At 42.5% G+C, this 13,323-nt stretch overlaps 1 protein-coding gene across 3 annotated transcripts in view; it reads left to right on the plus strand.

Annotated features, from left to right (window-relative positions):
• Nucleotides 1-13,323, plus strand: part of ATXN2 (ataxin 2) — a 66,341-nt gene that overhangs the window by 13,961 nt on the left and 39,057 nt on the right. For all 3 annotated transcript variants that reach the window (XM_018558329.1, XM_018558330.1, XM_018558331.1), the window contains exons 4-5: nucleotides 7,661-7,732; nucleotides 9,714-9,864. In XM_018558329.1, coding sequence (XP_018413831.1) covers nucleotides 7,661-7,732; nucleotides 9,714-9,864 — 223 coding nt within the window. The remainder of the gene's footprint in view (nucleotides 1-7,660; nucleotides 7,733-9,713; nucleotides 9,865-13,323) is intronic.

The raw sequence follows: 13,323 nt of genomic DNA on the forward strand, positions 1-13,323 counted from the left end.
GGGTGTTGGGCTTGGTCTCCGCCACTTGTCCAGGCCATGGTGCTCTTAGGATGTGTCCATCTCCTAATTCATGACTTTGAATCTGATTTCAGAGGACATGGTTTCATCAACTAAAAGTGCATGTATTTTGTGCAGATTTTTTTCCCCTCTGAGAATACTTCCTTCAGGCATATGGAAGCCATGGACAGAGTTATACAAAAAGGATGTTAAGATGGAGGATCCCAGCCTTTCTTCTATAGGTTCGGTAGCCATCCTGAGCTTTTACATCAACCAGCTTTGATGACTTGCTATCTAGAAGAGTTGAAGCAGCAGGGCCAGTTCTTTGTTGTAGGGAAGACTGCCTAGATTAGACGTGTGTGTGTGTGTGTGCGCTGCCCCTTTTCCACTGTGTGCCATATTGTGGTAGCCGGGCCACAGCACTCTCTAACAAATCTGGCCCACTCCCCTGTTGTCCCCGCTATACTTGCCTTTCATGAAAAGTCCTTCCCCTCTGCCTGTACGGGTATTCTACTATCGGTACCCTATACTGCCTTCCAGTGCAGCCCTTCACCATGGATTTCAAATTTCACTCGCAAATTGCGAGCACTCACCTGGCTGCACTGACCAATGAAAAGCGCTGCTTAGCATGGCTATATACGGTTTTGGTTAAAATACATTTTTGTATCAGGACAAGTAGATTGGGCCTCCACTTTAGTCCTTTTGATAAGGTGTGTGTTTGTTTTTTTTTTTTTTTTTTTATTCCACACCACTGCAGAACACTTTCAGGACTGGAAGCCTTGGTTTAGTGAACATAGGCAGCAAATCATTTGCCAAATGGGTGCAAGTCTTGTGGAAACCTCTATGTGCAGTTAATGTTTGGCTGTCTCCCGCATCTTCCCCATGAAAAGCCGTGTAGTGTAATGAGAATGTTTGCTTTTTTTTTATGTACATAGTGGATTCAAGGGAATGTAAAGGGTTTTGTCTGTAGGCAAGTAAAACGGGATCTTTTGGGAAGAGAATTGAAAATGCCTCTTTTTCGCAGCCATAAAAATGTTGCATATGAGTGGCTAGAAAATCTAGTTGGGTATTCGGGGCAGATAGACCTCCCAGGCTTTTGTGTATTTGAGTGACTCTATGCATTGTCTGGGTTGCTTTTTCCGTCAAACTAAATCATGGAACAGGCCTACAAATATATTAGATGAGAAATCCTACTATATTGATTTATATCCAATATAATAAGTAATGGAGAGAGGAATTTTAATACCCAGGTAAGTGACCTGCTGTGCCACTTCTTTTTAAATGCATTTTAAAGCATTCTGGGAGTGGGTCCAAGGGGTGAAGCAGGAACATGTCCCAAATGGTTAATCCAGAAACTGCCAAATTTCCCTAGTAATGAAAGTAATATTAGGGTATTGTTGACGTACAGCTCCATTTTGTCTTCCTTGAACCCCCCTCCTGAACCCATTTTCTGTGGAGTCTTGCCACAGGTGCATTGCAATGGGTTCTATGGCTATGATAAAGATTAATGGCATTAGGTGACACCCCTGCCTTGTACCCCTTTTGTAGGTAAATGAGACATTGTTATTTACTCAGAATCTAGCCCCTGACCTGGCATAGAGAAACTTCACCCATTTAGAAATGATGGGTTCAAACCCATATTTATTAAGGATAGCTCAAAAAATACTTCCATTCTGCTTTTAAACACCTTTGTCATGGGCTGGTAAGGTCCTCCTTTCACAGGTTTACAAGAGGGTTTTGTATGTTGAAAAACACCCTGCATATGTTTAGTGCAGTGGACTTGTTTCACATGAATCCCCTGTGGTTGGGATGTAGTATGTGCGCTCCTTCAATCTTCATGGTAAGCACTTTCACTAAGAATTTTACATCTGTTATTAGCAGTAAGATGGGGCAAAACGAGTCGGAGTTAGAGGGTGTTTCCCCTTCTTTAGTACCACATTGATAGCTTCTTACATTGAGTCTGGCAAAAAGCCAGTTTCTAAAGCAAGGTTTTATGGAGACTCCGAAGCAGTGTAGATTTAAATTGCTAAAATACCTCAATATGAATACCAACAGGCCCGATTTTACATTTTGGGAAGCTTATTGTGGCAGTGTTCCCCCTTTTTCTACAGGGGTTTTTTTTTGGTTCACATCGACATTAAGGATACTTGGCTCCATGTTCTGATATTTGTCAGGCTCATCAGCGTTTCCTATACTTCGTGGTGGGAAGGACCATTTTCAGTTTGTGGCACAACGGGTATTCACCAAGTCTGGTCCTTGCCTTGTTGAGACAGATGGGGATATTGATGGTGGCTTACTTAGATGACTGCCTTCTGGCAGATTCTCAGTTAGATTAGGAAATCTTCTTTTAACCATGAGCACTATGGAAAAGTTTGTTTTGGATCCTGAATTTTGGAAAATCCTCCTTGATTCCATCTCTTCACCTGGGGTATCTGAGACTGCGCCTGGACACGTATCGTGCCAAGTTTTTTTTTTTCTTCTTCCCCTGGAAAAGACTCAGGCTTCGGCTTCAAATTCATGCATTGCTTTCTTGCAAATGGGAGACGATTCACACTGGGTCTAATTGGTTGCCTCATTTCATGAGGCAGTTCCATGTGCGCAACACCATAACTCTATGCCTCTTCGCTGGATGGATAAATACAGGTGAACTGGACTGTCAAAGCCTTGTTGGCTTGATCACTCAGTTCCCCTGCTTGGACGAATGGTAAGTCATTTCTTCCAATTGGCTGGAAGATTGTAACAAAGGAGGCCATTCTCACCGCACCGAGGTGGGGCGGCATGACTGGTTGGTTGTAAGCATAGGGTCTCTGGTCCAAGGAAAAGGTTAAGTTACCAATCAATGTTCTAGAATTATGTGCAATCAAACTCTATCTTTTTACATTGGATGACTCTACTATGGGGACATCCAGTCAGACAATGCCATATGTCAAGCAAGGAGCCTAGTAAGATTGCAGGACAGTGTCTCGCATTCTTTGTTGGGCAGAAAGATGTGTACCAGCTCTGTTGCTTTATTTTTTTTTGCTCCTCTGAGGGATAGTCAATTGGCAGGCAGATTATCTCAGTTGTCAGGGCTTGAAACGAGGAGAATGGGCTCTACATCTGGAAGTTTTTTTGTTGTTTTTTGTTCCGATTTGTCAGAAATGAACTCCAGACATGGATCTTCTGGCCTACCGATTTCAATTAGAAAGTGCAGAACTTTGTCCCCCGATGTGACAGCTGCGTGGGACAAGTACAATCTCACTTATGCCTTTCCTCCTCTAAAACATCTTCCACAACTTCTACGTCGAGTGTAAATCGAAGGAATACCGGTAATTCTAGTGGCTGCCGATCGGCCTTGACGCCCTTGGTACACAGACGTGGAGAGGCTAGTTGTAGATGTCCCCTTTTGACCTCCTCTTCACCTGGACTTTTCTCCCAAGGTCCAATCTTGCTTTTCAGGCTCTGGCTTTAACGGTATGACTATTGAAAGCCAGGTGCTGAGAAAGAGGATATTATATGAATCTGATCCCTGCGATGCTTACATCATTTAAGTCTACCTCTTGGAAAGTTTGCATTTCTTGGTGTGAGGGGCATAGTATTTCTCCTCATGCCTTTTCAGTTGCTCAGATTTTTGCCCTTTTTTTTTTCCATCGAGATGTAGATCAAAAGTTGGCATTAAAGGTCAGGTTTCGGCATTGGCAATCTTTTTTTCCAGCGTACGTTAGCCTTGAATTCCTTGGTTTGTACCTTCATTCAAGGCGTTTTACAAATTTCTCCTCCAGTCAAGTCTCTTTTGCCTCCATGGGACTAAAATTTGTTTCTCTTGGTTTTCCAGAATTCTCGTTTCTTAGACATTCGTGTTGTCCCTTAATTTGTCACAGGAGGTAGCTCAGAATTTCGTAATAGCTGCTTTATGTTGTAAACCTTCCCTTTTTTTATTTTATATAGATGAGGTAGTTCCCTGTCCTAGACCTTACTTCCTAAGGTAGTATTGGATTTCTATCTGAATGAGGATATTATAACCTCACTTTCTCCTCATCCCACGCATCCTAAAAAAGAATCACTGGAAAAAAATCTGTTTAGACGTAGTTAGGGTGGTGTGAGTTTGTATCTGCTACTGAATCTTTCCGTAAGTCAGGTTCCCTTTTGGTGATTACAGGCGACCCACCGAAAAGAAATAGCTTACACAACTACCATTTCTTGTTGGCTCATGCAATTTATTGTTCAGGCTAATGCTTCTATTGTACAATCTCCACAAGCGCCTGTTTAAAGGCGAACTATGAGGTGAGTGCTTTTCACTCACCTCATAGTTCTAGCCGACCTGTGACAATGAGACTGCTCAGTAGATCGGGAGGTCAGCGAACACATACCGGCGTTCGCTCACCTCTCGATCATGTCACGGCTCTCTGCCGTGACAGGGGAGGGGCTGGATTCCCCCCTCCCCGCTCCAATCCTCCAGCGCTGACTGGCGGATCGTACGGGGGAGGGGGCGGGTACAGCTGGCTCTGCCTCTGGGCAGCTCACGCAGCTGGGCGGATCCAGACATAATTGTCGGGATCCGCTTCAGCTGCGGCGTCTCAGTATACTGCGGGCTGAGCTTAGGGCGACGCGAGGACACTAGTTTGTGTCCTCCCGTTACCCTAAGGAGCACTATGGGGAAAAGCCTTAAAGGAGAACTATGGGGTTAAGTCTTTTCCCCATAGTTCTCAGGGTAACGGGAGGACACAAACTAGCATCCACCGTCACCCTAGGCTCAGTATACTGCGAGCTGTAGCTCGCGGTATACTGAGACGCTGAAGCGGATCCCAACAATTGTGCCGGGATCCTCCCTGACCCCTTCCCTGTCACGGCAGAGAGCCGTGACAGGATCGAGAAGTGAGCGAACGCCGGTATGTGTTCACTCGCCTCCCGATCTACTGAGCCGACCTGTGACAGTCTCATTGTCACAGGTCGGCTAGAACTATGAGGTGAGTGAAAATCACTCACCTCATAGTTCTCCTTTTTAATGCCTTCATGTGCTTGGCAGCACAAGCAATTTATGGTGCAAGAAAGTTAGGTGTGGTTGATTCAAATGTCTCCTACCCTAAGGAGAACTATGGGGAAAAGCCTCAACCCCATAGTTCTCCTTTAAGTCTGTAAGGTGACTACCTAGTCATCTGTATACACTTTTTACTTTTAGGCCCCATTCACACTGAGCGACATGAAAATCACGCGATGTTCTGCGCGATTTTATATGAGCGATATTGCGTTGCTTGTCGCACGACTTTTTCCTATTGGGCTGTATGCAATCAGGAGCAAAATCGCTCAAAATGTGCAGAAAAAGGGTCATGTAGTAGCGACAAGCTACAGCGACGAGCTACAAGCGATATTGTGAACAGCTCCATTAAAATGGATTAGAGAAACTACATAGAGCGATATCGCGTGGAAATATGAGCGATATCGTGGCAAAAATCGTGCAATAAATCGCTCGATGTGAATGGGGCCTTAAGTTGATGCTGTTGCACCTGTGGAGGTTTCCTTTTTTGGGACTTTTTTTGTGCCATAGCGCTACTGCTTTGTGACCAATTGAGCTGCCTTGGAAGTGGTTGTTACCACCAGCAGGATCCGCCCCCAGAGTGAAGCTTCTTTCTTAGCATCCTGCTCCTGCAAGTGGCCAGTATAACCCATCGGTACAGAGAGCAAGATCTCAGCTGTGCCCTTCAATGAACGCAGAGAAAAGGATTTTATGAGTACAAAAAAATCATATTTTTCTGTGATGCATTCAGGGACATGGCTCTCTTAGCTGGTTGTGTGTGCAGGTATGTAGCCGTTGGGTAAAGCTGTACCCTTTTCTACTTTGTACAGTGCTTATACCTCCTGGAGGCTGTAGATGTACCCCATGTATAGAAAATTGGATTTCTATGTCACCCTAATAACTGTTGGTGAAAACTTTGTGGTACCAGACCCGGGAGTTAAATCTTGAATTTTTTTTTTTACTAGGGATGCACCAATATATCGGCCGAAAATGGCACTTTTGGCAAAATGACGAAAAGTGCCATTTTCTGGTCGATATAGGGGTTCATCTGTTTTTTCCTCCCCGTTGGGTGCTGCTATGTGTCCCAGCAGGGAGGAGAGAAGCTGTGAGCGGCTGGCGTGTCTCCTCCCCACACCGCTCAGCCTCCTGTCACAGATCGGGAGAGCAGTGTGGGCGGAGACAGCTTGCAGTGCTGTCAAAGGAGGATGAGCTCCGCTCGCTCAGCCTCCTGTGATCCTGCTCATCTCTCCTCCGATCACCGGACCCGGAAGTTTTGTGTATTGCATCACTTGCAGTGTCACTGTGTACATTCACTGGCTCTTAGAGCCCGGAGAAGAAGCTGGGCAAGCACATCTCTGCTTCCTCAGCTTCTTTGGGTCCCTAGCTGACATTAGGGGTCTAAAAGATCCCCGATGTCTCCATTAAGAGGACCTGTCACACCCAATTTGCTTTTACGTAAGGGGCTTGTTAGCCCCTTATGTGATCACAACAAGGTTAGTGAAAAAAGTGTTTAAAATAAAATTTCAAGTAACATAAGAAAATGTTAAAAAAAATGTTTTTTTGCATTTTTTTAAGTCCCCTGCCCGCACATGCACGCACATACATACAAGCATACTTTCGCAAACACGTGTCGGTGCACCTACGTGCAAAACCGTAAATTGCGATACACATGTTGCATATCGCCGTGAACGTCCGAGTGAAAACAATCACGGTTAGCACTGAAATTCTGAGCGGTAAAAGATTTTAAAGTGTCCACTATGGGAAATTTTGGGTATTGAAGTTTTTCGTGGCTTTACAGGCGAACACAATTTTAAAGCTTGACATGTTTGGTATCTATTAACCCGACGTGACCCATCTATCATATTTTACCAAAAAAATGGGTATTGTATCCTTTTTCTGTATACTAAATTTCATTTTAGTGTATTTTTTCCTAAAAATTACTAATTTGATAAACATTTGTGCAAATACCGTGCGACATAAAGAATTGCAACTACCGGCAGCAATTATTTTTTAAAATTGTTTTACAGGGCCTCTGCTTTCAGAAAACATCCTTGTTTGGGGGATTGTGGCTTTTTTTTCTAGCCAAAAATTCAGTTTATATCATGTGTGTGCCAATAGGAAGAAATTGCTTCGGACAGCAAGTGGTTAACATAAGCACATGTTACTAAAAACCTGGCAGTTGTAGGGGCCAATTCATACCGGCCGGTGTAAGGGCCAATTCATACCGGCCGGTGTAAGGGCCAATTCATACCGGCCGGTGTAAGGGCCAATTCGTACCGGCAGCTGCACTACGCATCGCATGGTTTTACTTATTTTTTTTTTGGTTATAACCCCATTGAGGTGTCACGAGTTACATTTCATTAAGTTCCATGGACACATTGCGGTGAGATGCAGTTGTACCACATCACAGCACGGTGTGCTGAAAATAAGTATTGCATTCTTTTCCCCTCTTTTTTTTTTGTTTTTCAAAAACTGATGGTGTGAACTGATCCCATTCGAAACAAGGCAAATTGCCTTGTCTATTATTGAGGCTTGACAGAGTTCCTTTTTAAATGCACTTGGCTTCATGGTTTAATTTACTGCTCACTCTTGAGAGGCGCGTATAGGTGTTATATTTTTGTGTTGGCTGTACAAAGTAATATATTTTCTTTTTTTTCATCCTCCTTTTAGGGATCCAAGTGTGAGGTACATGTAAAAAATGGAAGTGTGTATGAAGGGGTTTTTAAAACCTATAGTCCTAAGGTAAGTAAGGTTCTCTGAGTTACTGTCTATTGTATCCGATTTGTGCATTTAGAAATATAAAGTATATGTAAGCTCTTTGATAAACCATTTCCATTTGAGGGCCACTGGACAATGTTTCTGCTCCCATGGGGCCGCATGCCAAATTTCATACTTCAAAACAAAGTGTGTGTGTACACTGAGTGGCCAGATTATTATGACCACCCCATAAGTACTTAGTTGGACCACCTTTTGCCTTCAATACTGCGGCGATTCTTCTTGGCATTGACTCCACGAGATGTTGAAAGGTGATGCGAGGAATCTGACACCTTGCCTGATGAATAGCACTGTCCAGTTCTGTGAGATTTAATGGTTGTGGAACCAGCTGCCTGAGGGTTCTTTCAACTTCATCCCACAAATGCTCAATTGGAGTGAGATCTGGTGATTTTGGGGGCCACCTAAGCAAGGTCAATTCTCCCTCATGTTCTTGAAACCACTCCTGCACAATACGAGCACCGTGGCATGGCGCATTGTCTTGTTGGAAGAAGCCATCTCCATTGGGTATACGCCATCAACATGATCGGATGAACTTGATTAGCAACGATACTTTGGTATGTTGTGCTATTCAGACGTTCTACACAAATTAAAGGGCCCAAATCATGCCAGGAAAACATGCCCCAAACATAACACTGCCCGCACCAGCTTGAAGGGTTGTACTCATGCATGTGGGGTGCATGCTTTCATGCTGTTACCGCCAAATTCTCACTCTGCCATCTGCATGATGCAACTGGAAATGTGATTCATCGGACCACATTACTTTTTTCCAATGCTCAACTGTCCAATGCTTGTGTTCCTTTGCGACTTGGAGACGTTTTATCTTAACTGCAGACAGCAAAGGTGTTCGAACAGTCCTTCGGCTTCCATATCCCATACGATGCAGTGTACGGCGAACAGTGCGTTCAGAGATCATTTGAGAGGATCCCTGATTAAGATCTGCAGTCATTTGATGCACTGTTGCTCTTCTGTTGTCTTGTACCAGTCTTGCCACTCTCCGTTCTGCCCTAACATTTACAAGTCGCTGACGGCCACAATTTGCAGACCCAGATTTCTGGCTGACAGTCCAGTCTTTAAACACTTTAACAACAGCTGCTCTTGAACATTTAATGAATTCTGCTGTTTTGCTGATACTCGCACCATGGCTCCGAGCGCCAACAATCATCCCACGTTCAAAGGCTGTTAAATCGCGTTGTTTCCCCGTATCTTCAGAAACAAAATCACTTCTACTCTCGTGGTAAACAACCTGCTTCCCTATTTATAATGGTCTGGCCCTCTAGCAACTTCAGCGCCAAATTATAGCTAATTTGCCTACAAACGTCAGGTGGTCATAATAATCTGGCCACTCAGTGTATAGGAACCTGGGCCCATGATTACAATTTTTAGAAATATCCTATCTCTTTATCCAATAGTGTGTGTGTGTGTGTACACACACAAATATACAAACATTTTTTTTGTGTTGGTTTGTGTGTGTATTGTCAGGATTTCTGTGAGTGGTGTTGGTAAGTGTGTTTAATGTTTCTGTATGTGTGCCACACCTTCTTAAAATAAGAGAGCCCTCTCGCTTACATTTTGTTTGCAGGGAGGGGGGCACACTGCAGGCAAATTCCCAGTTGGTCCAGTGATTGGTTTGTACGGTCTGCGCCTTTTTGGATGGTGCAGACCTTACTAATCCTTTCAGCCAGCGCTCAGTGAAAGCAGTCATTCACATGCTGTGCCCTGACTCGCACTGAGTGTTTAGAACTGCCTGGAGCAGCTATGCGTGTAGCTGCTCCCACAAGTCAGGTACGCGGTCCGTAAATTGTTAGCCGGCTGTGGGCTGCATGGTACCAGTCGCGGGCCATAACCCCGTGTTGAACCGTTATTTTGTCTTTTCTTCCAAAGTCATGTACATCTGGGAAAAAAATGCATCTTTTGGTGTTTAATTTTACCCTTGTCTATTGTGTTACAGTGTGACTTAGTTCTTGATGCAGCTCACAAGAAAAATAAAGACTCTGCTGGTGGGCCAAAGCGTGAAGACATCGTGGATAGTATATTATTCAAGTCTTCCGATTTTGTGATGGCACAGTTTCCTGACATGGATGGGAATTATGCAAGAAGAGGTAGTGTGTTGGATAAAAAAAAAAAAATCTTTATGATGTGATTTTAAATACTAGTAGGTTGTATGAGGTTGAAGATTGCTGTCTGCTTTCCCCCACCCTTTGGTAGGAGGGACTGTATATAGCATTTTAGTTACCTTGAAACAAGTCTGAAGACTCGTTTATCCAGGTCATGTATAACCAGAAGTAGCCACATTCAACTAGACTTGTTCTGTAATGGTAAAGATGTTTTAATGCTTTTTCAGACCAGTAGATGCAAAGTCCCGATATGTGATTGCGTCTCACAGATTTATTGTGAAGAATACTGTCACAGACCCATATACTGACATTTTGGGCCTTGCAGGGTCCCCTTTTTTTTTAAAGTGACACTAAACCCAGGAATTAAATCTTAAAAATACATTCAAGTTCCTTTTAACTATTAACAAAAATGTATCTTTATGTGTCACTCAGCTGTAGATCCTCAAATGATCTCTATATTTGTGCTGACACCGTCCTTCCTTCTGGTGGGTGGCTACTTTTGTTCCCCATGGTCCCTGTGTGTGTTGTAAAGTAGACACCGCTCCAAGTTTGCTTTTGTGTTGGACTGCAATCTGACGTTTTAGTTTACTACTTTGTAGTGAGATTGTAGTCTATCACAGGAGTGAGCTTGGTGCGGTGACTACTTTACAACACACACAGGGACCATGGGGAACAAAAGTAGCCACCCTCCAGAAGGAAGGACAGTGTCAGCACCAATCCAGAGATGTAACAAAAAAGAAAAAACAGGGGTTTGAAGAGAGGTATAACACCACATCATGGAGATATTTTATAAAAATAGAATTTATTTTACATTGAATAAATAATATAAAAAACATGTATACACAAGGATTGCACTATACCGAAAACACCATTATTATCAGGAGCACAAGCCCATGAATTATCTCGTATACCCATATATCCAACTGTATTCATTTGATACCCAGTACATGTTCAATTGGAGATTAGTATATCCAGTCCATGGGTATACGGGGGATATGAGAGATAATTCATGGGCTTGTGCTCCTGATAATGGTGGTTTCGGTATAGTGCAATACTTTTGTATACATGTCTTTTATATTATTTATTCAATGTAAAATTCTATTTGTTATAAAATATCTCCATGCTGTGGTGTTATACCTCTCTTCAAACCCCTGTTCTTTTTTTTGTTACAATTGTCATTAACCCAAGGGGGAGAAGTTGTATCAGGAGGCCGCTGTGTTAGCAGTCCACAATTGTGTTATGAAATCAGAGATGATCTGAGGATATTCAGTCGAGTGATGAATACATTTTTGTTAAAAATGCATTTAAGTACCTTTTTTTTAACTATTGAGATTTAACTCCTGAGTTTAGTGTCGCTTTAAGGCAACATAGAGTGATGTCAGTCTGTTGCCTGGAGAAAAGGGCCCTGCAAGGGCTGTGACTCTGTTCTTTACAAAAAATCTGTGAGATGCAATTGCATGTCTGGAGTGCTGGTACCTAGGTCTGGTGCAGTGCCATCTGATGCTATCACTTCGAGCACCCACTTATATGAAGGTCTATTCCTGCCAGGAGTACAGCTTTATATATGGATTGAATTCTAGAGCTTTTACAAATGGTTTCCTTCCTGAGTTAAATGTCAAAAATGACTTCTCCCCCCCCCTTTTTGTAGAAAAATATTAAATTTGTATTTTAATTGGTTTCATGACACTATTATGCTGGCAAACTAATATTCATTATACTTTCCTTCATTTGATCATTGTATTAATGAAATGGCAAAGATGAAACTAAGTTATTAAGGGCAAGTAAAGCTTAAAATATATTACTTGTGTGAAGGTGCAGTTAATACAAATATTTGTAAAGGTAGCCATACGTTTTTATATTTGCTATTTTAAAGTGTATGACTAGTCAAAAATAAGAGTTGCACATGTAATAGAGTGCTCCAGTTTAGATTGATTCTCTGCGTACCCTTTATGTATGTTGATCTTACAACATCCCTTGATGGGGTTTAATTTGAATACAGTGCTGGTAGAACACTGAGACCTCATGGAAGCTGTAGTAGTATTTGCTGGTTCTAGTTGGTTGTGATGGCTGCACCAAAGGAAGTGCCAGGAAATGTATGTCCTGTGTTTCAGGGCTGATGAAATTAGAGGCTGCTTTTGTCTTTGAGAATTACTTTGCAGAAGTAGAAAATGGGTAAAACCTCTTGCATTGTCAGGTATTTTACACTTGTGTTAACCTTTCAAAATTTTTTGGGAGAAATCAAACTGAACCTATAATAAACATGTTGGCATAGGCTACCTGCAGGGAAAAAGTCAATGCCATGAAGGTAAAAGTTGTATACAAAATTAAATGGTTGCCATCTGGCCGATATAAATAAACAGTTGGACGTAATGCCTGGTTCCCACCTAGGTGTTTTTGAATAGTTTGTAAAAGCGCTTTAAAATGGCCAGCGCAAGAAATCCCATGATTTTCAATGGCCCTTGTTCACACATGAGTAGGAAAATGCCTGAAATGGTATAGGAGCTTCTTTGGGCAGTTAAAAGCGTGTTTTTGCCCCATAGACTTCAATGAAAATGCGCAGCAGAATAATGTTGCATGTTTTTGTGCATTTAAACGTGCATTCGTCCATTGCCCTCAGTTTTTCATAAGCTGCCAGTCATAACGCGTCTTGGTGTACGTGCTTACAAACACGCATCAAAATGCACAAATAACCACACACTGAAATGGTGCTGCCTAGGTGTGAACCCGACCTAAGGGCAGGTGAACATTTTATAAAGTCCTTTCCCATTTGTGCGTGTCCCACCTCCACCAGCAACCGCTTAGTTACTAAACACATATTGGGTGCGCCTACGTGTGAAAACGCATGCCACACGTTGCGTATCACTGCGAATGTCCGTGAACGATAATTCTAGGGTCATCAATCACTGTTAACACTAAATTGATGAGCAGTAAAAGCTTTTACAGCATCACCTAGTGTGAATTCGCGGGCACATGCAATTTTAAGGCTTGGCGTGTTTATCTAATTTACCCGCCGTTACGCCATCTTTTATATTTTACCAAGAAATGGCTAATGTTTTATTGCAGAACTTGGGGAAAACTGTATGGGGTTCTGTCAACCCCCCCATATCACTAAATAAAAAGCTCTCTGTCCTTAAATTTTATAAGACGAATTTTATGTTTGCATGGTTATTATAATGGTGGCCACACTAGAAAGCTTAAAAGGAAGCTAGTAGTATGTAGCAGAGTGGGCCTTCAGACCAGGTTATCAGAACTGCGTTCGTTATTCTTACTCTGTATTTCATTAGTACAGAAGGTACTGCTATTGTAGCCATTTCACAGTCAATATACAGCTGTTTTTCTTTGGGGTTTTTTTTTTTGTCATCATGAGAAAGTGTTCATTTTGTAGTTGCTTTTGCTACCAGGTTGTTGTAAATTGTGATCTTTATATAATATATAAATATATAT

The sequence above is a fragment of the Nanorana parkeri genome, unplaced genomic scaffold, assembly GCF_000935625.1.
Source record: "Nanorana parkeri isolate BGI_ZX_2015 unplaced genomic scaffold, ASM93562v1 scaffold331, whole genome shotgun sequence".
Lineage (NCBI taxonomy): Eukaryota > Metazoa > Chordata > Amphibia > Anura > Dicroglossidae > Nanorana > Nanorana parkeri.